At 46.6% G+C, this 25340-nt stretch overlaps 1 protein-coding gene across 1 annotated transcript; it reads left to right on the forward strand.

Moving 5' to 3' along the window:
- Positions 1 to 750: 750 nt before the first annotated feature.
- ELMOD3 (ELMO domain containing 3) lies at positions 751 to 24911 on the forward strand. Its single transcript, XM_041754251.1, has 12 exons — positions 751 to 816; positions 2178 to 2465; positions 3953 to 4030; positions 4506 to 4575; positions 9780 to 9848; positions 10854 to 10945; positions 12157 to 12280; positions 12563 to 12685; positions 15544 to 15674; positions 23020 to 23096; positions 23355 to 23482; positions 23962 to 24911. Exons 2-12 carry the CDS (start codon positions 2412 to 2414, stop codon positions 24162 to 24164), a joined length of 1149 nt encoding a protein of 382 aa, XP_041610185.1. The 5' UTR covers positions 751 to 816; positions 2178 to 2411; the 3' UTR covers positions 24165 to 24911.
- Positions 24912 to 25340: the final 429 nt, after the last annotated feature.

Below are 25340 nucleotides of genomic sequence, written 5' to 3' on the forward strand. Positions count from 1 at the left end.
TGGCGGGGCGCCCGCTCCGAGCGGGCGTTACGTGGAGATGGTCGCCCCGGGCTGAGGCGAGGCCGGAAGCTCCAAGCTAGAGAGAGGATCCCGCCCGGGGCCCGGGAGGCCTGGCTTCTGGTCCGCGCGCTGCCGTGGCTCGCCCCGTGACCCGAGGCAAGTTGCTTACCTGTTTTCCGCCCGGAATCCACACAGCCCCAGTCTGGCGGGGCCCCTCGACGGAGTGAGGTTCCTGAGACCCGCGCGTCGCGGCCGGCCAGCACCGGGCCCTGTGCGCCCCCCGCCCCCGGGGGCCAGTCCTTTCGCCCGCGGCCACGGCGCCCGCCCGGGATGGCGCTGCCTGCGGGAGGGCGGGGAGGGTCCTGGCGGCGCCCCCGAACCTCCGGCTGGGTCCCCATGGCCCCTCGCCTCGGCGAGGGCAGTGGGGACAGGGAGCCGCCCCGCGACAGGCCTGATGGAGGGGTCAGAGAAGGACTGTCAGGTCTCTGAGGGCATTCGTATTTAAACTAGGGACCCAGTTTCTGGAGAATGCCTATTCGGTGAGTTGAGCTCCAGCAAGAGGTTTGAAAATCATACCCCTTATACTGTAGCTCCTTGCCTGAATACTTCATTTGAAAAGGACCCATCCTTTATAGGAAGGCCATTTCTTTGGGCCCGACTACAAGGAACTTGCCTAATGGGGGAAGTGACTTTATAACTTCCATTACTGGCTTATTTGATGAGTTTTTTGCTCTTTTCTTTCTCTGATACAGATAGGAAGTGTTCCTGTTGAAGTCCCCAGAGCTCCAGTAGTGCCAGGAACTGAGGCACTAGCAGGTGTGTAAAGCTGGTCATGCTACTACACTGCTTGATTTATTTTATACGCAGAAACAGAAGAGGCTTCCTGAGATCACTGGCGCCATACCTACCTATTGTCACCTTCCCAAGGTTGGCTGATGTGTGAATGTTTTGTTATGAAGGTCAAGGAGGAAGGAAAGAAAAGGGAACCAGATGCTGAGGCTCCAGAGGACACAGTGAGAGAGAGCTTGTTCCTGAGGTACCATGACCAAGGAGCACCGTCCTCCCCACTAAATTACAGTGACCCAAATGTCCAGCCCAATAGCCAGGAAATATTCCCATTCTGGGTGCTAGGAATCACTGCATCCTGCCACCTGACAAAGATTCCAGTTTGTTACTGGCAGCCAGTTCTTAAGGAATCCAGATCATGTTCCCACCGTTGTAGCCTAACTCCAAAGATAGGCCACTCTCCTCCCTAAGTTACCCAAGTCTGTGAAACATGATGGTCAGTTGTGTATGGGCTATTTACCTGCTTATGATCCAGACTCGTTATAACAGGTATCCATGATGTACATGATAAGTTAGGGACTTGTCCAGCCCTCCTCCCAAAGTAGCCTCATATTGATGACTGTCTTAGAGTTAGCCAAACTGGCTAAACAGCTGCAACGTGTGCAATATTGGTGTTCACTGTGAGGAAGGCTAAGCAATGTGTTGCATTTTTTATTTTCTATCATCCTAGGAACCAGGCCTAGTATTATAAGCCCAGACCCAGTCTGTGTCTGATGCCTAAGCAAAGCCTGAGCACTTCAGCTAAGACCACCCATCAGGATGCCGCCCATTAGCTTCATACCTTTGATAAGCTGCCCCCAGATCCCAGTGACTTCATTGTCAGAACCAGATCTCACCACTTAACAGTGGTGCCACTGTCTTCTGGATATTGAGAATCCAACCCAAAGATGATTCCCCTTCTTTACATCCAGTGGCATGGGTAGTAAGAGTTAGGCATTTGACTAAAGCAGCTGATTTATTCAGAATAAATTTACAGCTGCTTAAAGATTTTTATTTATTTTCACGATTTATTTATTTATTTTTAGATAGAGCACGTGAGCAGGGGGAGGGGTAGAGGGAAGGAGATAAGCAGAACACGGAGCCCTACTTGACTGGGGGCTCCATCTCAGGAACCTGAGATCATGACCTGAGCTGAAATCAAGATCTGGATGCTCAACCTACTGAGCCACCAAGGTGCCCCTACTTAAAGATTTTTAAAGTCAGTTTTTCTTAACAGAGGCTTAACTGAATGATGAAACTAATTTTCATTTGTAATGTGTGTCTGTGTGTGTTGTTTTTTGTTTTGTTTTGTTTTTTGTTTTTTTTTTTGTTTTGTTTTGTTTTTTTTACAGGGCTGAGACTTCAGAGACCTCAGGGATTCCATTTAGTACTCAGAAACCTCCGACACACCCTGGTGATGGCACATAGGGACTGTTTACTTACTCTTAGCCTGAATGACTGCCAAGGAAGAAGGCAAAGGTAGAGCAATCGGACCTCTGGCTCTCCCCATACTTCTAATCTCAGAACATATTAAACTCCTTTCTGAACCCAAGGATGAAGCTCACTTGAATAAATGACCTTGAGTCATGAATGAAAACTCTTGCTCTTTCCATAATGAGAGAGAATTAAGAGATGGACAGGTAAGCAAGCACTTCTATGTGAGAAGGAAGGTGTTTGAGATATATTATTATTAGTAATAACACAGAGGATACATCAAGAGAATGTGGAACTTTAAAATGTTTTGAGAAAACCCTGCTTATAATGCTTTTGTTCTATTAGGAGAAGTTTCTATTGATTCACCTCTGAGTCAGTTGCCTTTGCTAGTAGTTTATCTCCTTTTCTTTTTTTAGAAGATTTTTATTTGGGGTGCCTGGGTGGCTCAGTGGTTGAGTGTCTGTCTTCAGCTCAGGGTGTGATCCTGGGGTCCTGGGATTGAGTCCCACATCGGGCTCCCTGTATGTAAGTGGTGAAATAGTGTATATACTCTGCCCTTTGCTTTTTCCACTTAATATATCATATGGATTATTCCATATTGTCCATAAAACACTTTCTTGGGGCACCTGGGTGACTCAGTTGGTTAAGCATCTGCCTTCAGCTCAAGTTGAGCCCCACGTTGGGCTCCCTACTAAGTGAGAAGGCTGCTTCTCCCTCCCCTCCTGTCTTGTACTGTCACTATCTCTATCTCTCAAATAAATAAATAAAATATCTTTAAAAAAAACACTTTCTTATTCTTTATGGCTATGTTGAAGCTCATTGAGTTAATATGCTTTTGTGTAATTAGTCCATTAGCGGGCATTCAGGGTTTTTTTTAGCCTTTTGCTGCTATGACAGCAGTCCTACCACAAATGATAAATTGGATAAATTCCTAGAATGTAATTGCAGGCCCAAAATGGGCAAAGGATATATAATTTTATCAGATATTGTCAAGTTGTAGAGATGGGAACAGTTTACATTTCAGTGTGTTACAACACTTGGTTTTCTAGCCAACACAGCATGTTAGCACACTTCTTGATATTTGCTCATATAATAAGTAAAGACTATTATCTCAGAGTCGTTTTATTTGACATGTCTCTTACTATAAGTAAGGTTGAGCATTTTTTATTTGTTTCTGAGCAGTGCATGTTTCCTCTTCTGTCAGCTGTCCAAATCCATACATGCCTGTTTTTCTACTGGGTTGAGTTTCTTTTCCTGACTTCTAGGATTTTTTTTTCAACATCTTAGGAAAGTTAGTTCTGTATTGATAATCTAAGTTGTGAAGTTGATCAGGTGTTTTTTGTTTTGTTTTGTTTGTTTTTTTAAAGTTGGTCAAGTGGTTTTTAAAAGCATAATGGGCAAGGGTTTAGCTGAAAAGAAAGGCCAAAAGTAAGGAAACTGCCTCACTAAACTTTACTGACTCAGCTCCTGAGACCGTTCACAGAGCCAAGAAATATGAGATAACATTAACTAAGCTTTTTGCAGTTTTCCTTATGACTAGATTAAACAAGTTTTCACTCACAGTATTCCTTATAGTTGAGTTCTTGAGATTTCATGTTTTTGTGTGTGTGTGGCTTTGGGAAAAGGAAAAGGAGTGACATTTAAGCTGAGGACTGATCTGTGCCCAAGAAGCTGACCCTGCTTTGTCTTATAGGTTGAAAGTGTGTGTGCTGGGTGTCCTCCACCATATGACAAGGACAACAGTGCTCTTCGGGCTTTCAGAGGAATTCCTGTATGTATCACCCACACCCCAGTACCTCCTGCCAATGCAAGCTTTCGTTGCATGCTGCTCTGTGGTACCAAGAACCAAGGACTCAGGATGGCACTGACCCTGCCTCTAGGAGCTCACACTTAGGGGTGGAGTTGGGGGTCACAAACTTGCAAAACAACCTCCAGCTAGTAAGATAATTGCGGTAACGAAGCAGAATATAAAGTGCAGTGGGAATACCGAAGGCACACCACACCACAGTCTTAATTGAGTTGTGTGAATTTTTATTTATTCTTCAGGGAGAGCATATACTTTTCCCCGTGTCACCCAACTTGTACATCAGAGTTGGAGTTTTCAATGTGCCTGTCTTTAACACTGGTTTTAGTCAACCCATCCTTCTGACCAGTTCCAAGAACATTCTGTACAGTGGGTGGGGCATGTTTGTGTGGATGGGAGGGTATGGATTTGCCCTCACGCTGAAGGTCGCCTGCCCCTACAGATCTCAGAGTTGAAGAACCATGGCATCCTCCAGGCCCTGACAGCAGAAGTAAAAGGATGGGAGCCAGGTGGTAAGGTCCTCTTCAGAGCCCTTGGAGTTGGGGTGGGACCCAAGTCAGAGCTCCCCATGGTCTCCTTTTCATCATTTGAATTTCTCTCACCACTTATCCTATAGAATTTTACAAATTTATCATTCTTCAAGGAAAATTAGAATCAACAGTGGATTAGAAGTCAAAAGACTCGAATCCTAATCTAGTCCTGTGAGACACTTGTTTATTATGTGCCCTTGGGCAAATCATATCTCTGTGTCTACGGTGGAGATATCAATGCCTTCTCTATCCTCAAAGGCATACTATAACAATGAAATGAGACAGTGTATGGGAAAAGGCTTTGAAAAAGTATCCTATTTTATCTGCTCTACATGATTCTTTCATATACTGTATATAAAGCTCATTTCACTTGCTGATTTATAACACAGAAAGGCCCACTTCACAGGTGAGAAGCACCAGTTCTAGAGTCCCATATCTCTGGTTTTTAAGTCCTGCCTCTCTGACCCACTAACTTGAGCAAGTTTCTTGGCCTTCTAACACTTACTTACTTCATCTATAAAACAGAAAATATGTCAGAACCTGTGCGATGGGAATTGTGTAAGAATTAAATGAGCTAAGATAAAGTGTTTAGCACACAGACTGTAATCTGTAGTGAGTGCTCATTGCTATGTATTGTTATCTTTAAATTCTGCAAACTGAAAATGTAATCTCCACAAATATGGGGCTTGGTAAAAATATTCTTTTTTTTTTTGTAAAAATATTCTAATGTAGAGAAATAATTTGGGGACCTATGAAGTTACTTCTAATAGAATTTGATCTTTGCTGTGTGGGGGCAAACCTAACATTTATTATTTTTTTTTCCAAACCTAACATTTTTTAGAGATTTTGCCTTAAATGCCAAAATATTTTATTTCAGTACAGCTAGCATTTATGTGTCAGATATTTTTTTTTAAGATTTATTTATTTATTTGAGAGACAGAGAGAGAGAGCGCAAGCAAGTGAGCATGCAGGGGTGAGGGGCAGAGGGAGAGGAAGAGAATCTCAAGCAGACTCCAAGATGAGTGCTTGCTGAGCCCATGCAGGGCTCAGTATCACCACCTGAGATCATCACCTGAGCCAAAGTGAGATGCTTAACCCACTGAGCCACCCAGATGTCCCTATGCCACATATTTTTAATTATATTAAACAATTAGAGTTTTCTTCCACGTTTCTCTCAGCTCATTTAAATGGATGGGCTTGTGAGGCACCTGGCTGGCTCAGTTGGTGGAGCATACAACTCTTGATTTGGGGTTGTGAGTTCAAGCCCCATGTTAGGTGTAGAGATTATTATTTTTTTAAAGATTTATTTATTTATTTATGAGAGACAGAGACATAGGCAGAGGGAGATGCAGGCTCCATGCAAGGAGCCCGATGTGGGACTTGATCCTGGATCCTGGGATCATGACCCAAGCCCGAGGCAGGTGCCCAACCACTGAGCCACCCAGGCATCCCGAGATTACTTTTTAAAAAAATAAAATCTTGGGATCCCTGGGTGGCTCAGCAGTTTAGCACCTGCCTTTGGCCCGGGGCGTGATCCTGGAGTCCCAGGATCGAGTCCCACATCAGGCTCCCTGAGTAGAGCCTGCTTCTCCCTCAGCCTGTGTCTCTGCCTCTCTCTCTCTTTGTGTCTCCATGAATAAATAAATAAAATCTTTAAAAAAATAAAATCTTTGAAACAGACACCTACGTGACTCAGTCAGTTAAGTGTCTGCCTTTGGCTGAGATCATGATCTCAGGGTCCTGGGATTGAGCCCCACATTGAGCTCTGTGCTCAGCAGGGAGTGTGCTTGAGATTCCCTCTCTCCCTCTCCCTGTTCTCCCCCTGCTCATGCTATCTCCTCTCTCTCTCTCAAGTAAATAAATAAATCTTTAAAAAAGAAAAGAGGAGTACTTGGGTGGCTCATTTGGTTACACATCTGCCTTTGGCTCAGGTCATGATCTCAGGGTCCTGGGATCAAGCCCTGTGATGGGCTCTGTGCTCCATGGGGAATTTACTTCTCCTTTTCCCTCTGCCCCTCCCTGCTGCCTGAGCTAGCTCTCTTTCTCTCTCTCTCTCTCTCTCTCTCTCTCTCTCTCTTTCTGTCACTCAAATAAATAAATAAAATTTAAAAAAAAACAATAAATAGGTTTTCTGGGTGGTGTGGTGAGTTGAATATTGGGCTCTTAGTTTCTGCCCAGGTTGGTTTTTTTTATTTATGATAGTCACAGAGAGAGAGAGAGAGAGGCAGAGACACAGGCAGAGGGAGAAGCAGGCTCCATGCATCGGGAGCCCGACGTGGGATTCGATCCCGGGTCTCCAGGATCGCGCCCTGGGCCAAAGGCAGGCGCTAAACCGCTGTGCCACCCAGGGGTCCCTCTGCCCAGGTTGTGATCTCAGGGTTGTGAGATCTGACACACATTGGGCCCTGTGCTCTGCATGGAGTCTGCTTAAGACTATCTTACCCTCTCTCCTTGCCTCTCTCCCCTCAAATAAATAAATATTTAAAAAATAAAATAAATATGTATATAGAGAGAGGTAGGTAGGTAGGTGGATAGACAGGCAGGCTTACTAACTCAGTAATGCTGTTTTTTCTATAGATAAGTAGAAGAGAGGCCAAATAAAGGAGACAGTTGAAAAAGGAAGAAAAGTAAAGAACTGTGCTAATGTGAGCTGCATTTGCTATCCTGAAGATTTGTTTTGCCTCCACTTTTTTCTGTTGGGGGAAATTAGTATTTATGTCGGGATCATCTTCAGATGAGTCTCCCTGGTTCCAAGAGGGAAGGGAAGAAGTGCTCTTGCTATGCCTTGGGCATTTGTCTCTAGTTTTTAGGTACCAGAATACAACTGCTAGTTAAGACCTTGTACTTCTGTTGACTAACCTATAGTCACAGCATATTCCTAGATGCTGATGAGGTTTCTGCTCCCAGCTCCCAGCCTTCAGCCAAGGTGTTTGTAGGTGAAAGGTTAAAGGGTGCCTGGGTGGCTCAGTCAGTTAAGTGGCTGACTCTTGATTTCAGCTCAGGCCTTGATTTCAAGGTCATAAGATGAAGCCCTGCATCCAGCTCCATGCTCAGCAGGAAGTCTGCTTGAGATTCTCTCTCCCTCTCCTCCCTGCCACTCCCCACCCCCCACTCTACCCCCTGCTTATGCTCTCATTCCATCTGTCTAATAAATAAACAAATATTTAAAAAAAGGAAAGAGGGGCTTCTGGATGGCTCATTTGGCTAAGCATCTGACTTCAGCTCAGGTCATAATCTCTGTTTCCTGGGATTGAACCCTATAACAGCCTCCACACTCAGCAGGCAGTATGCTTCTCTCTCTCTCCCTCTGCCCCTCCCCTGCTCGTGCACTCTCTCTCTGAAATAAAATCTTAAAAAAAAAAAAGAAAGGAAAAGAAAAGTTTGACCAAGTAGCTTAAAATGAGGACCTGCAGGGTGAAGAGTCCGTGAAGCCAGGCGTCAGTGAGGGTGAGGGGTGATGCAGCCCTCCTCAGGGCCATAATGAGCAGTCTCCCTGCTGCTGTTCCACTCTTCTCTTTATTCAGCTGCTTTCTCCCTCCTTTTCATCTCCCAGGGAGATGAAAAGCACACTGGAAGGAAGTTTTATTTTCTTCACCATCTAAAGTCAAGCAGTCTGTATCCTGGTAAAGTTATCTAGTTTGAACCCTGAGGCTCGGGTCTCGGTCCACCCCAGACTGGAGCTGGCAAGATTGAATTTCCCAGAAGTCCAGACCCATTTCACCTCCTGCCATTACCCAGTGCTCTGCTGGACCCAAACCCAGAACTGTGTCTATGCCACTACCTAACACGTACTGAGGGTCATGTACCTGCTCCTCGCTTCCCCTCACCCCATCCCCAGAAGCTGAAGAGTTACATCATCTTCCAGCAGTTATGTAAGTGATGACACAGGGTTATGTACCTTGCTCACGGGAGTGCAGCTGGGGAACGCAGATAGGAAGTGCTTGCCAGCATTTGACTCTGGAGTGTGCTCTCAGCAACAGCCCTCTATGGCTTCCCAGCAACTTTCTCTGCCTTCAGTTTCTGTTAGTCTTTTGAGTTTATGGTAGGATTGGATTGGATTGGATTTCCAAGTATACTTTCAAAACAGTTTATTGCCCTGTAATAGCCTCAGTCAAGACTGCATGGCCCAGAGAGCTGCTCTCTCACTACTGGGGCTGGAGACTAGGGGTCACGATTTGGGGTCTTAGACTGAAGTCTCCCTGTTTTTTTCATGATGTCTGATCTCCTCTCTAGCAAACGGGAAAAGCCAGCAACAGGAGTGTCACAGAGCTAGCCAGTGACAGCTGTGGTTTGGAGAAAGGGCTGTGTGGTGGCTCTAGAGAACCCATCTTGCTGCTTTTTCTCTCCTGCTTTCCCCCTTTTCTGGTGCTTTCATTCATCCAGCAGAAATGTGTTGAACATCTACCCTGTGGCAGGCACCTCGTCAGGTTCTGGAGAACCCCGTCCCTCTATAGCTTCCAACATGGTAGGAGAGATGCTTACAACACTGATGAGCCTGGGTGTCAGGGGCTCCCACTGCAGACCTAAGGAAGTCAGGGAAGACATCTGGGGGAGGGATGATGGCTGAGGTCACTGACAGATGAGAAGGAATGACAGCACAAAGGGTTCTGACTGAAAGTAAGGGTACCTGAGGTGACTGCGGGAGAGAGCAGTGTGAGCAAAGGCACAGAAGGGGGGCTGCTGAGTTAGTTCAGGGAGTCTGGGTGCCGTAGGGCACAGCTACAAACATAAGAAAGATCCAAACTGGGAAAGTAACTAGAGGTTGTGCTGGAGAGTTTGGGTTTTGGGTTTTTTTTTTTTTTAAAGATTTTATTTATTTATTCATGAGAGACACAGAAGGAGAGGCAGAGACACAGGCAGAGGGAGAAGCAGGCTCCATGCGGGGAGCCTGTTGTGGGACTCAATCCCAGCAGATCTACAGGATCACACCCTGGGCTGAAGGCCACGCTAAACTGCTGAGCTACCGGGCTGCCTGTGTTTGGATTTGTCTGGAGAGTTATAGAGAATCCCTGGAGAGTTTAGAGCAGGGGATGACATCAGATCTGCCTTTCCGAATAATCACTGGCAGCCGTGTGGAGCAGGTATCTGAGGGCAGTGGGACCCAAGGTGGGCAGACAAGTGTGGGGCTGCAATGGCAACCCAGATGTATGTAGTTCTCAGAGGCTCTCCTTTTCTCACTATTGCAGTTGTGAGTACAGAGGTGCTCAGAGCCCAGGAAGAATGGGAAGCTGTGGACAACATCCAGGCAGAGACAGGTAACCACAAGGATGGCGCTGACTCCACACAGCCCGGCTGCTAATAAAAACACCGTGCACGTATGCGAGTAACGTTTCTGTGACCATGGGATTAGGAAACAATTCCTGAGAGTTCTCATTTTAGCTCCCTGACATAGAATAAAATACCTTTCCAAAGCCAAAGATGATGACATTCTACCTCTGGGGGAAATGGGAATGAATGCCATGGGGAAAAGGCTGCCATCTACTCAGACCCGAGAAAAGACAGGGAGGACTTGAGCCAGGGTCAGCCTCTGTAGGGTGATGAGGTTGGGTCGAAGGATGGAGGCAGGCAGCCAGGTTCCCTATCCAAGGGTGGGCAGGTTGTTCACTATACAGAGAAGTCTCTGGAGATAGGGGCCCATCTGTTGGAAGCTCTGAAGCCATCTGCTGAAAGGCTCTGAGGACTGGGTAAAAATTATCTCTCTCACTTCCTTTTCTAACGTGTTTGGGTGGAGCTATAGGAAGGTAGAACTCAGACCCATATCTAGCTCGAGCTCTCCTTGAGCACGTGGAAAGTCATTATGGTGGGCTGTGTCAGTCATCCCCAACATTGCTAACTGATGGAGAGGGGGTCATTCGTATGCAGGATGTGAGAAAGGGCGAAGTGAAAGTTAGGAAAAGCGCGTAAACACCTTGGTATGCTCCTGTGTGGGTACCTACTCCAGGCAGTGACTTGCTTCCTCACAGAAGAGTGGAATGGGCCCTCCCCCCGCCCCTGCCCAGCAGATCTGTCCCTACTCACTCCTGAGGTGGGCCTAGCAAGCCTCTGAACAGCCCCGTCTAAAGGGGGGACCAGTCCAGCAGATAATGCCAGCCCCCTGAAGGTTTTAGTTGGTTGGAGGATTGGTTTTAGTTGTAGATACCTGATGTCTGCAACTGAAAGCCGGGTTTGGCTTAGAGCAACAGCCAGAAGGCCCTGAATAAATGTTTGCTGACAGGATGACCACCATTATGAACCTGAGGGTGTCCTCCCTTTTGCCACAGGGAGCCAGGCCAGCACAGACCAGCCTGGGCAGCTTATCTCCTTCAGTGAGGCCCTGCAGCATTTCCAGACTGTGGACCTCTCTTCCTTCAAGGTATGAAAGTAGGGAGGTTTGGGGTCCTAAGAGCCAGGTTTCTATCCCACCAGGTTAGGGCACTGGGCAAGCAAGGTAGAAGCTTCCAGCTGAGGACCCTACCTCACCTAAGAAATCTTGGAGCACAGAATCAGGGGTAGCCAAGGACTCATGCTTCATGCAGGACCCCAATGGCCTTTGGGGACTGTGCCCCCAGAGCTCTTGTGGTCCTGTCACACAGAGGGCTATGTTGCTGCTCCCTCCTTTTCCCTCCTAGGGATGAGGAGGTTTGGAATCCAGTGCTAGATAGTTCCTTAGAGAAGCAAGGTATTCTGTCTAGAAAGCTGAGTAATACATGGCCATTATAGGAAAATCATCCATTCCTTCAGGGAACCAGAAGTTATTGGGGAATTGTAAAGTTGAAAAAAAGACGAAACGTTGAGGAGAATAAAAGCTGGCAGGCTCTCTGGGGCATCTTGAGTGACGAGGAATAGTTTTAGAGGATTATGATTTCAGATCTTCAACCTAAAACCTGGTTCAAGAGAGGCTGAAAAGGTAAAAATCAAGTTGGCTTATAGGACCCAAAGAGCCAGAGGGTCCCAAAATCAGAATATTCTAAGACCTGCAGCGGTGGCCCTTGTGCAATTAAGTCAGCAGGACCTGGTTTAGGAGGTACTGGTTGTGGTATGGACAGAATGGTCCAGCAACCCATCAAGTATCCAGCTCCAAAAAAGTCCCCACTAAACTCCCCTGTCCATTAGCTCTCTCATCCTGGAAGTTAAGAGGACTGCTAGGCTCTATAATTTATGTCCTTTGCAGAGAGAGACGGACCTACAAAAGGTAAAGCAGCCCTGCTGGGAAACCTGGCCTGGCTTTTGTCAGACCAAAGTGGGGGTCCCTACGCCAGCCATCTCTAGCCTCCTTGGCAGTCAATGGAATAGGTGGCTCTGGAGAAGCCCAAAGGAGCAAATGCCAACAACAGGCTAATAATGCCCATCCTTGGTGACATCTGTTTTCTACTTAGAAGAATCCTGGGAGCCAGAAGAGCCTGTCTCTAGAGATTGAGCAGGTGCTTCAGGGTTTTTACCCCCTTTCCCTGGCCCAGAGACCAGCCAGTTAGTTTGGGGAGCTTCTTCTTTCTACTAGAACAGTCCCTTTACTGGTCCTGATGGTAAGTTTATTAAAGCAGGTGAACTCAGCCCTCCGCCCATTGCCTGCAACTTCCTCCCCAGAAAAGAATCCGACCAACTATTCGAAGGACTGGGCTCGCTGCCCTCCGGCACTGCCTCTTCGGGCCTCCGAAGCTCCACCAGGGCCTCCGTGAAGAAAGGGACTTGGTCCTGACCATTGCTCAGTGTGAGTGCACAGGTGCTGCCATGAGGCAGGTGCTGCATATGTGGTCAAGCAAAGAGCACTGTTTGCCCACCCGTTGCTGAGGCTAAGCCAGAGGTCTTGCATGTACTGTGTTGGTGGGGAGAGCGGGAGCTGTGGGGTGAAAGTGTGGAAGTGTAACACAGTCTCTTGAGTACAGTCCAGATCTATCCTTTCTGAACCATTCTCTAAGAAACTCACAGTGCCCCCCCCACCCACTCAGGGAAACGGACAATCTGACAGAGTTGGGGTTGTGTTTTTGAACAGGTGGCCTGGACAGCCAAGACCCAATGCATGGCCGAGTCCTTCAGACCATCTATAAGAAGCTGACTGGCTCCAAGTTTGACTGTGCCCTCTATGGAGACCACTGGGAAGATCTGGGCTTTCAGGGTAAGAGGAATGGTTCATCTTCCTTCCTTGACATCTGAATCCAGGACTAGAGGAAGAGCACAGATAGTCCTCTTCCTGTCATGCCAGCACCCCCAAGGCAGGACATCCAGGGGAAGAGGGTACAGGAAATGCAAAGGCCCTAAGGTGAGCATCTTTACTGTGCTTGAGAAATAGCAAGGAGTGTAGCTGAAGTGGAAAGGTCCCTTGTGGCCTTATAGGCAGTTGTAGGGCATTTACTCTAAGGGAGATGGAAAGCATCAGAGTGATAGGATTTGGAATCTGGCTTTTTCTTTTTCCTCATTCCTTTTAATACAGATGAAAATTTTACTTTATGCTATTTTATTTTTTGAGTGAAACAAAGTCATTTCAGCTGTTTTGGGATTATGCTACTCTTTTTTCAAAATCATATCAAGTTACATTTATATGGAATAGGAAAATGTCCTCATTTAGAAAGGAAATTTCATGTACCTGTGATTGATTAATTAGTCCATTTGTATTGACAGCATGTTTTAAGTCCCTTCATTCCCCCCCCATCTGTAATATAATTATCTTAAATATTTGTTCCATATGCAATGAAAATCATGTCAAGATTATGATTTTTATTTCATCCACCAATTTTAAAAACTCAAGAGGAAGAGCAAAGCAGGGATCCCTGGGTGGCGCAGCGGTTTAGTGCCTGCCTTTGGCCCAGGGCGCGATCCTGGAGACCCGGGATCGAATCCCACATCGGGCTCCCGGTGCATGGAGCCTGCTTCTCCCTCTGCCTATGTCTCTGCCTCTCTCTCTCACTGTGTGCCTATCATAAATAAATAAAAATTAAAAAAATTAAAAAAAAAATTTAAAAAAAGGAAGAGCAAAGCATTTACCCACATGCTTTCTCTTTCCTTTGATCTGTTTTCTTTTTTTGATACTCTGAGATGTCTTCTTTTATCATATCCTTTCATTTTCAAGAACTTCCTTTAACTGTTTTTTGAAGTAGTTCTACTGGTGATTAATTCTTTTAGTTTTGCTCTGAGAATGTCTTGATCTCCCCTCCACTCGTCAAGGGTCGTTTCTCTGAACAGAGAATTCCAGGTTGACCATTCTTTCCCTGCAGCACTGCTACTTGCTTCTAGCTTCTGTGAGAAAGTTACTGCCAGTTGACTTCTTTCTCCCTGAAAGGCAATGAGTTGTTTCTCCATCTCTGCTTTTCAGATCCTTTTAGTTTGACTGTGCTATGTCTTAGTGTGGATTTCTTTGGGCTTATCCTGTTGGGTTTGCTTAGCTTCTTGAATCTGTAGGTTTAGATCTTTTGCCAACTATGGTCCATTTTCAGCTGTTCTTCTATTAACTTTTTTTCCTTAATTCCAGTGTAGTTAGCATACAATGTTAAATTAGTGTCACATGGTTATGTAGTGATTCAGTAATCCCATACATCTCCTATTGCTCATCAGGATAAGTGTACTCTTAGCTCTTTACCTATTCCCCATCCACCCATCCCGCCTCTCCTCTGGTAACCATCTGTTCTCTATAGCTAAGAATCTGTTTTTTGGTTTGTCTGTTTTTTTCCCCTTTGTCCATTTGGTTTGTTTCTTAAATTCCACATATGAGTGAATACTTCATGTACTTTTCTCAGCCCCATACTTGTTCTTCTCTGTGGGACTCTGATGACACAGATGCTAGATCTGTGCTGTTCCACAGGTGAGAAGCTGTATTCAATTCTTTGGATCTCTGTACTGTAACTCCTAGATCCCTAAGGCTCTGTTCGTTTTGTTTTGTTTTGTTTTCTCTCTGATGTTCAACAGATTGGATGATTTTTGTTGTTCCATCTTCAATTTCACTGATTCTTTCCTCTGTTGTTTCTGTCCTGCTGTTGAGCCCATCGAGTGAGTTTTTAATTTTATTTATATTTTTCAGTTGTTAAGTTTTTTATTTTGTTCCTTAAATCTGATATTTCTTTACTGATGTTCTATTTTTTCATTTTTTTCAAACTATTTATCAAAGGTATTTTTATGATAACTGCTCTAATAGTTTTCTATTGTTGCTGCAACAAATTAGCACAAATTTGGCATAGCTTGAAACAACACAAACTTATTAAAGTTAACTTATTTATTCAGGTAATCTCTGCGCCCAACATGGAACTCAAACTCATAACCCCGAGATCAAGCATCACATGTGCTTCTAGACTGAGTCAGCCAGGCACCACACAACACAAACTTATTATCATATAGCTCTGTGCCTCAGGAGTCTGACACAGGTCTCACTGGAGTAAGATCAGTGTAGCAGCAGGGCTGCATTCCTTTTTGGAGACTCTAGGAAAGACTCCATTTCCTAGCCTTTTCTACTTTCTAGAGGCTGCCTCCACTCCTCCTCCTCCAAAGCCAGGAACATAGCATCTCCCTGAGCCTGGTTCTGTTGTCTCCTTCTCTGATTCTGTGTGTCTGCCTCCTCTCACTTTTAAGGACTCTTCTGATGATATTGGGGCCACCCAGGGAATCCAGGATGATCTCTCTATCTGCTGATTGACAACCTTAATTCTACCTATGATTTTTTTTTAAGATTTTTATTTATTTGAGAGAGATAACAAGAGAGAGCATGAGCAGGGTAGAGGGGTACAGGAAAAAGGAGAAGCCAGCTCCCTGCTCAGCATGCAGGGCTCAATCCCAAGACCCTGGAGAATCATGACCTGAACCAAAGGCAGACACTGAACAACTGAACCACCCAGGTGCCCCTCTACCTATGATCTTAATTTCCCCTTGCTATGCAACAAAATATACTCATAGGTTCTAAGAATTAGGACAAGGATGTCTTTGGAGGGGCCATTATTCTGCCTATAACTCTGGCATTGCTCACTCTCCAGTTCCTCATTTCGGTTACAGGAGCAAATCCAGCCACAGACCTGAGGGGAGCAGGCTTCCTTGCCCTCCTGCACCTGCTGTACCTGGTGATGGACTCAAAGACCTTGCTGATGGCCCAGGAAATTTTCCGCCTGTCTCGTCACCATATCCAGGTGAGGTTTTGCTGGAAAGCCAGAGGAGAGGGCTGTGGAACCACGGTGGGTGCAGGGTGCTCCTGAGAAACCAGGAGGGCCTCACAGGGGGCTGTCTCTAGTTGCTCAGGGCTCTCAGGACAACTGAGGCAAACCAGGACCAGGCTTCCTCCGCTAGCCTGACCTGCACTGGAATCTGAGCTCTACTACTCGTTAGCCTGGGTCTCAAGCAAGTGCTTCAACTCCTCAGAGCCCTGGTTTTTTCATCTGTAGAATGGAAATCATGGACTGTTCAGCTGAACAATTAGGAAAATTAAATGAGATGTGTACAAAAGCAGTAGGCACAGATGTGATGTTGATGTGTCAACTCACTGTCCCCCCTGAGGATATCCCTTGAACAGTACTAGTGAGTTCTCCTAACCCTCAAGGAGAGTTAGCTTTTACGTGCCTATGAGGGTCAAAAATGACCCATGGTATTACTGACAGGCCAGAATTGGCTTCTGTAGCCCTCGGTCTGTCCAGGCCTTTTCTGGGGTTGGGTTTAATGGTTTTCCCAGGTAGTAAAAGTTGGTAGTCCCACCATTTTAGAAAAATACATCTGCCCTGTTTCCTGCCATTCACCTATGCCACATGTATTGGACCTGGAATTCATCCACTAAACAAATTTCTATTCATTATTCCCTATGCTAGTTATTGTGCTTAGTGCTTGAGGATATATCAGTGAACAAAGGAAAGACCCTTCTATTTTTTTTTTTTATTCATTTATTCATGAGAGAGAGAGAGAGAGAGAGAGAGAGAGAAAGAGAGAAAGGCAGAAGCAGGCTCCATGTAGGAAGCCCAATGTGGGACTTGATCCTGGGTCTCCAGGATCAGGCCCTGGACTGAAGGTGGCACCAAACCACTGAGCCACCCAGCTGCCCCGCAAAGATCCTTCTAGCAGAGAAGACAAGGCAGTGAGGCTAACACATAAATTATAGAGTTCAAAAGTGGTAAGTGCTAAGGAGAAAAAACAAGTAGGGTATAAGGTTAGGAGAATATGGGAAGTATTTTATGGGGCGTTCTCATGCGAGAGTGTGTTAAACCAGACCTTGAAGGAGGTAAAGATGTTGGCCCAGTTGGCACCTGGGGGAGAGCATTCCACATGAGGAAGCAGCTAAAGCAAAGGTCCTGAGGAAGGAGTGCATCTGGCACATGAAGGGGTAGGAGGGAACCTGCTGGAACCGAAGGAGCACAGCAGAGCAGTCGGAAGGGAGGTCCTACAGCTTACAGGGAGCAGGTGACAGAGGGCCTGGTAAGCTATGATAAGGACTTTTGATTTCACTCACTCCCAGCTCTAATAGGAGAGGTCTGTCATGGTGCCAGACCTGGCTTGCCAGCCCTGGCCCCAGCAGCACCTCACACACAACAGGAAGGTGGTGTGCCTAGATACTGCCTAAGGCAGAGGGGCCCAAGAATAAGTGGCTGCAGGTTACATCTGTAGCATTTTAATCAGGTCATTTTACCTGAGAGGGCTGGAGCTGGTCAGGCCTGAGTTCCCAAAACAAACTGTTGCAGTAATGGTGTCGTAGGCCATGTTATGTAGTTCTCAGAATGTCCATTTCTTTCTTTGTAACATGGGAAAATAATTTAAACCCAGCAGAATTATTCTACATTGGAGATAAACGATGTGAAGTGCCAAATGCATTAGTCTTTTGGTGAGTGTCAGTTATGAAAGTAATTTTTGATTTCCAGTAGTAAAAATACAGCACACACACGACACAACCATTAGTAAGGTAGTTGCCTTATTTTAACTTTTTATTTATTTGTGTGTGTGTGTATGTGTGTGTACCTTAGGTAGATCTCTTTTTTAATCTAAAACTAATGGAATACAAAACAAATAGTCATACAGATCCTGCCACTGAGGCACTTTTTCATTTCTAAAGTCTACTCAGTATCTCTGTATCTTTTTGGGTAAAAAATGGGTAAAGCACCCATTAAATCTTAAGGCTTGGGGCACCTAAGTGGCTCAGTCGGTTAATCATCTGACTTTTGGTTTCAGTTCAGGTCACGATCTCAGGGTCATGAGATCAAGCCCTGCATTAGGCTCTGGGCTAGCACAGAGCCTACTTCTCTCTCTCCCTCTACTCCTCCCCCTGCTTATGCTGTCTCTCTAAAATAAGTAAAATCTTTTTTTAAAATTTTAAAAATAAGGGGATCCCTGGGTGGCGCAGCGGTTTAGCGCCTGCCTTTGGCCCAGGGCGCGATTCTGGAGACCCAGGATCGAATCCCACGTCGGGCTTCCGGTGCATGAAGCCTGCTTCTCCCTCTGCCTATGTCTCTGCCTCTCTCTCTCTCTCTCTCTGTGACTATCATAAATAAAAATAAATAAATAATAAATAAAAATAATAAAAATAAAAATTTAAAAATAAGAAAAATAAATAAATCTTAAGGATTTACTTCACCTATCTATTCCAGAAAACACTGGAGGAGGCAAGAATAGGACTTCATGAGCATCTGGTCTTAAGATGTATTGGGTCCCCACAAGTTGAGAATGTGGGCATATTCTGTGGTCTTCACGATGCAGAGATGTCTGGGTTAGGTTTGAGAACTGTACCTGTTAGCCTCTGCAATGATGCAGTCTCTTGCAGCAGCACTGCTTCATTATAACAGACTCCCAGAAGTTGAGGAGTACCTCAACAATCCAGCCCCTCATTTTCTTTTCTTTTCTTTCTTTTTTTTTTTTTTTTTTTTTTTTGAGATTTTATTTATTTATTTGAGAGAGAGAGGGAGAGCATGAGCATGGGCATGAATGGGGTGGGGGAGGAACAAAGGGAATGGGGGAAGCAGACCACCTGCTGAACCAGAGCCCACTAGGGGTTTTGGGTTGGCACCCCAGGACCCTGAGATCGTGATCTGAGCTGAAATCAGACGCTTCCCCAACTGAGCCCCCGAGGTGTCCCCAGCCCCTCTATTTTAGATAGAGGCCTAGAGAAGGAAAATGACTTGTCGAAGATCCCACAGCTAACCGGTATTTCCTATAGGTCATCTCTGACCTCAGTGTCTCCCTTCTTGTGATTTATGAAGGCTCTCTAATAAGAGTTTCCTACAGAAATATGGAAGCCAGGGTAGAGGGTTATTACCAACTCAGAATTCCTCATTTGTTTTCAAGGACAGGCTTGAATGAGGGGAGGGAGTAGGCCATTCAGACATCAAGGAGCATCCCAGACATAGGGAGCAGCAGGATGAGAGAACCTGGGAACCTGATGGGCAGAGACCCAGACTGACTACTTTGACCAGTCTGTTTCTCATCCCTTCACCTGCTGGCCTCTGTGGGATTTACTGGGGATTTATATTTACTTCACAACATGCATGTTGGACAATAAGATGGAATAGCAGCTTAACCTAATAAAGTAAGAGGGTTGGCACAGGCATCAGGAAGCTAGATGTAAGTTCCATGTGCAGTATTATTATAGAGCTATAATTTGAGACAAGTCACTTACCCTCTCTGGGCCTTAGTTTGCTCTTACATGAAATAAGGACTTGGCCTAAACAACTCTAAGATCCCTTCCAGATTTATTTTATAGTTCCTTGAACTATAAGCAATTCCAAGATTTTAAAGCAAACTTGACCTCAAGCCCTTATGAATCTTGAAAGCACCATTTTCCAGGAGGCTTGTCTGACGTCAGAGTAGCAGCTGGGGGATACAGCCCTGCCAGCAACCAGTCCTGTTCTCTCCTAAGGGGAGAACTAAAAGTTCTAGGCCCCTGTGGTAGCTGAAAGCCAAAAAATATGATTGCCAGAGCAGACTGCCACAAATGCCAGCAATGGGGAAGTGCTTAGCCTATGCCATGCTGAGAAGTGGTGTCGTAACACAGACACAGGTGCAGGACACATCAGGCTCCTTGCTGGCAGGCGAGGAAGCACCTTACTCATATTCACACTTCTATAGCCTTCTGTGCAGTTTCCATCCATTGTTTCATTCCACCAACGTGGCAGGCTGGCAAAGACATAAAGCAGCAATGATCCTTTAAATCTGTTTTCCAGCAAAGTTATGTGAGGGTCAGAGTTATACAGCTAGTGAGTAGCTAGGCCTGGGACCCACGTTCTGACAGCTGGCCTCGCAGTGGGCTCCTCACAGCAGTGGTTGTCAGCCAGCAACCGACTTCAGAGTCCCCTGAGGGGATGCAGATACCCCCGCCCCCTCCACTGGGTTGAACCTCCAAAGAGGGGCGGGGGAAAGGTCAGCAACCACTATGAAAGAGGATCCAGTCTTCCTTGCTTCAGAGTTCAAAGATGGTTAAGCCTGAATGTGAGGGATGAAGAAAAATGAAAAATGGAAAGTCAGAACTGTCCGGGTCTGGTGTCCTCTGCTGTCCCTTGGTCAGTTCCCTAAACACAACCTCCAGAGGGTATTTCAGTTCCCCGCAACACTTTTCAGGGCCAAGGGACCTGCTGAAGAAAAGGAGACATGTAAATCTGAATTCCAGTTTTTCACTGCTTTTTAGTAAGTGGGCTTGGTAAAGATGTGCCCGAGAACGAGCAAACGCTAGGTTTAGATCCTCTGTTAATTATGTCGCTACCATATTCTTGTTCCCATATTTATTTTTAGACTGAAAAAAGGCAACAGAGGGGGCAATCTTATACAAGGGATAAGTGGTAGGTAGGCAGACCGTGAAGGTGTAAATGTGTTGCTGCTGACCTCAGCCACTCATGTTGAGGCAAGAATAATGATGGTAACAGTTGTAAGCACCTCCTTGGGCCAGCACTGGCCTTAGTATCTTGCATTTGCGATCTAAATGATTTCTGACAGTTACTCTGTGAGTGGGTCCTGAGATAAGAGAAAATGTGGACTGTAGGTAATAAAACCTCACTTGTAGAGTGTTTATGATGCTAGTGACTTGCCTCCACCCAGCATGGCACTTGTGTCAGGGTCCCCAGGACCACCCCCAGGTTGATGATTCACTGGGAGGACTCATGGGATTTGGCCTATAGTCATACTCAAAGCTATGATTTAGTCCAGCAAAAGCAAAACCAGCAAAGGGAAGGAGTGGATGGGACAAATCCATAGGAAATCAGGAATAGGCTTCCTTCCAAGAGTCCTCTCCCAGTAGAGTCACACAGAGCACACTTAATTCCCCTAGCATGGAATTGTGCAGCATGGGAAATGTTGCCAACCAGGGGAGCTTGCTATAGAGAGATTCCGTCCCCAAGGTTTTTATGGGGGCCAGCCGTGCAGACACCATCTGTGTAGCACATACCAAAATTCTAGAATCACAGAGAAAAAGCAGAGGTATTCAGCATAAACCATATTGTTTGTACAAACAGCTTAGGCACATGAGTCATTCTGATGAAATGGTAGGAATCCTCTCAAAATCCAGGTTCCCAGCTACCAGCGAAAGGCCACCCTTGCAAGCAGACATTTCTAAGGACAGCAGTCTCAGGCCTGTGCGTTAACTCTTCCCTGCACAGCACTCAAAGATACTTCCTTTTTGGTTTCAAGAAACAGGAAAGCTAAGTCTCATAGAGTTCAGGTAGCCGTCCTAAGGATACAAACCCAGTAGGTGGCCGGGCCAAGATCTGGAACCCAGATGTCACGGAAGACCAGGAAAAAAATCGTTGTGGAGCCAGAAGACCCTGGATGGTTCAGTGCTGTCAGACAGAACTTTGCAATGAAGACAATGTAATATATCAGTCCTGTTCAGTACAGTAGCTACTAAGTACATGTGGCTATTGAGCACTTGAAATATGGCTAATAGGACTAAGGACTTGAGATTTTTTTCAACTTGGAATTGAATTTTTAATTTTGTTTAATATTTATTTATTTATTTATTTATTTATTTATTTATTTATTTATTTATTTATTTAAGAGAGGGAGCACAACTGGAGGTAGGTAGGGAAGGGACAAAGAGAGAGAGAGAAGCAGACTCTCCACTGAGCCTGACAATGGACTTCATCCCAGGACCTCAGAATCATGACCTAAGCCAAAGGCAGATGCTTAACTAACTGAGCCACCCAGGTACCCTAGTGTTGTTTACTTTTTAATAAATTTAAACTTCAATAGTTCTATGCGGCTACTTGCTATCATACTGGACAGCGTAGTTCAGCATCATAACGTAATAGCTTTTTCTTCCTAGGGGAAGCATGTGAGATAAACAGACTTTGGCTCTTGTTCTAAACTAATGAGTGCACTGATCTGTGTGTCCCTCTCGGTGACTGTGCTTGGGTATGTGCTTGGGAAACTAACATGTAATATATGGAAATACCCTGGGGGAAAAAAACCCGTTTTCATTTTCTTAGTTTTTTTGTTATTAAAGAATAGGAAGGATGGGGCACCTGGGTGGCTCGGTTGGTTTAGCATCTGACTGTTGGTCTCAGCTCCGGTCTTGATCTCAGGGTGGTGAGTTCGAGCCCTGAATTGGGCTCCACACTGGGCATGGAGCCTACTTTAAAAAAAAAAAAAAAAGTAAAGGAGCTTGCCTCTCCAAAAATAAAGCATTAAGGTAGACCCCACAGGGGATTCTGAGGCCCCTCCTAGTTGAAGCAGCCCTGCCGAACCCCATGCTGTCCCCTCTGTGATCTGCACAGCTAGTTCTCAGGCCTGTTATTGACAAACGGGGTGTGCCAGCAAGTCAGGCTGACTTTCTACCTACTTTCTACCTTTGCTGTCTCTACTTTTGAATCAAGTGCTTATGAGCAGTCAAAGAAGAAGACTAACAAATAAAAATAAAAATAAATAAGAAGCCTAGAAAAGAGAAGAGATTGTAGGAGACTGTACGGTTAGATAACTGAGCCTCATCCCTCCTGTGTTCAATCTGACCCCAGGGGGTGGTGTAGTCCTTGGGCAGCACCGTGGTGGGTCTGGTGAATGAAGAACAAGGAGAACCTGTGGGTCGGGAGGTGAAGAGGCTGGAGAGCTAGCACACAGATTATGCCTGCTGGCACACAGGTGAATTATCCTTAGTTGGAATCCTGGTTCCAGTGCCTCAGGAAGATCATTTCAGGTCACTGAGTCCCAGCTTCCTCATCTGTGAAAAGGCAGGATTATTACAAAAATCAAGTATAAGCAGGGCAGCCCTGGTGGCGCAGCAGTTTGACGCCACCTGCAGCCCGGGGTGTGATCCTGGAGACCCGGGATCGAGTCCCACATCGGGCTCCCCGCATGGAGTCTACTTCTCCCTCTGCCTGTGTCTCTACCTCTCTCTCTCCGTGTCTCTCATGAATAAATAAATAAAATCTTTAAAAAAAAAAAAGTATAAGCATCAGATGTCAGCTGCTGCCTCTGGGCCGTGGCAGCCACTGCTGCCAGCAGCCCTGCTGAGTTGTGGATGACGGGCCCCAGAGGGCCAGAGCCTGGGCTGCCACTGACCCTGTGCCTGCTCCATTCCAGCAATTCCCCTTCTGTTTGATGTCTGTGAATATCACCCGCATCGCAATCCAGGCATTAAGGGAGGAGTGCCTCTCCAGGTGAGTCCCCACACTGTTCACACCCGGCTGCAGGCTAGCTGACCCAGCAGAGCCTGGTTCCCTCCCACCCCTGCCCTATTCTCGCAACTCTCTCCAGAGACCTGCAGCTCCCCGGGGAGCCCGTGCACCTGTCTCACAACCCTGCCTCGGAGGTGAAGGCTGCCTGGGGCATGGCTCCCTGGGGGAATTGGGCTGGCAGAGGCACCCAGCTGTCAGCCTTTGTTCCCTTCTGAGTGCACCACCCCCCTTGTGCTGTAGGGAGTGTAACCGGCAGCAAAAGGTGATCCCAGTGGTGAATAGCTTCTATGCCGCCACCTTCCTCCGCCTCGCACACGTCTGGAGGACACAGCAGAAGACCATTGCTGACTCTGGATTTGTCCTCAAAGGTGTGCTCTTCTGGGGAGGCCTGAACTAGTGTTCCCAGGTTCAGGGACACTAAGGTGGTTGCTAGACTCATTTAGGCTGCAATTCCCTTCCTCCAAACCCCCTACTCCTACTTCCTCAAGCTCCAGATTCTCAGAGTCTCCATCAGCCCACCCTCTGGCGTCTGCTAGTTCTCCTTTCTCTGCTACCTCTCTTTACTGGCCTCAGAGCTTTGGTGGCCATGTTTTCTGAATCAAAAACTGGGTCCAACAGTTGGACTGACCATTCAAAGTTGAGATTGTTCTGGTCAATGTAGAATGTGTGGTTGCTGTGGCTTTATCTGGTTCATCTTCCTTCTCTGGTGAGCTCTCTACCTTAGAAGACACCTTCACCCTTCTTTCCACAGAGTCTGGGTTGGGGTGCTCCCTAGAACTGCTGGGCCTGGACTGGTATGCAGTCCAAAGCCCCTTCAAGCCTTTTGTTCTCCAATCCTCTGTTCCAGACTTGGAAGTGTTGGCCAAGAAGAGCCCAAGGCGGCTACTCAAGACCCTGGAAATCTACCTGGCTGGTGTGTCAAAGGGACAGGCCTCATTGTTGGGACCACAGAAGTCCTGTGGGACACAAGCCCCTCACTCCAAGGATCTCACCTTCACAGGAGTGTGTGACCTGCCACCACATTCATCTGAAGGCACATGGCTGATCTGACCAACCCAAGGCTGACAGATTTGAAGGCTGGGCCACAGGGGCTTTGGGAGGGTATGTGGCGCATTATGCCAAGCATACCCCAGTGGGCCCGGCCAGGGAAGCCAAGGGCCCTCACCCATGTGAGATAGTAGGGATAGTTAGACTCACCCCACTCCCCACAGACCTGCCTCCAGAGCAAGAATTTGCCATAACTGGAGATGAGCTAGTGGAGATTTCACTGAGGAAATCTCAGTGAGTGAATGGATCATGAGGTGGGAAAACTCTGCCTGGATGTTCCATGTATCCCCACACTGAACGGTATCCCATGCAGAGGTGCCAGAATTCTGACTCCCTGGGCAACAGGGCTCTCAGACCTTGAGTGTCCATGGGATAGGGACCCTGTAGCTAGAATTTGAAGGGAGAATGTAGCAGCGGCAGCAGCCAACAGGAGGCAGCATGAACCAGGGCAAGAGGCCTTCTCTCCATCCTCTGCCAGGCTGGTATCCAGGCCCTTCTGGGGATTCTGGTCTTGACTTACCCACCCTCACCTCTCCGCAACCGTCCGCTGTTTATGATACAGCACCAGCTTTCTGGTAGGTGTCTCCACTGGCACCCCTCCCAGCTGCCCCCCAGCTGGGCACCCCCCTACTACACAGCACCCACCCTGTGGAGGTGTGCCAGCTCCTGACAGGGATGGTTTGCTGGCCTGGCTGAAGGAAGGAGGAAATTCACACACCAGCAGTTTTTGAATAAAAGAATTGTTCTAGGCCAAGGGCCCCAAGTGTTTTCCTCCAAGACAAGCCTTGCACCTTCCTGCGGTCCTGTTCCAGGCCCTGGTGAGAGCCAGGGGCTCCAGGAGAGAAGGTTTCTCTGCCCTGGCCAGACTCCACTGAGCGTATATGGTGTCCATCCTGTACTTAGAGGCCTAGAGACTCCTTGCACACTTGAGCCAGGGGGCAGGATGGCCCGAGCTCTTGTTAACATTGCTGTGCGACCTCCACATGTTTTTCCTACATTCTCTTCAGGAGAAGCTAGTAGCTCTGTTCTCCATTCCTCCAGGCCAGGGTATCCTGAGCTGGGGAGCACGGGGCAGGCGAGACCCCATAACACCGCTCTCCTGTCCGTACTCCCTCAAGGAGACCCATGGAAGACCACGGTCTCACCCCTGCACGTTTCTCCAAATCTAACCCACTGGAG

This window comes from Vulpes lagopus, chromosome 5 (genome assembly GCF_018345385.1).
Source record: "Vulpes lagopus strain Blue_001 chromosome 5, ASM1834538v1, whole genome shotgun sequence".
NCBI lineage: Eukaryota > Metazoa > Chordata > Mammalia > Carnivora > Canidae > Vulpes > Vulpes lagopus.

Bases quoted from the DNA above. Each gene is read 5' to 3' on its own strand.
- ELMOD3 (XM_041754251.1), top strand. From the start codon at position 2,412: ATGAATGAAAACTCTTGCTCTTTCCATAATGAGAGAGAATTAAGAGAT. The intron at 12,281-12,562 runs GTGAGTGCACAG...GTTTTTGAACAG, and splicing joins GGTCCTGACCATTGCTCAGT to GTGGCCTGGACAGCCAAGAC. The intron at 15,675-23,019 runs GTGAGGTTTTGC...GCTCCATTCCAG, and splicing joins TGTCTCGTCACCATATCCAG to CAATTCCCCTTCTGTTTGAT.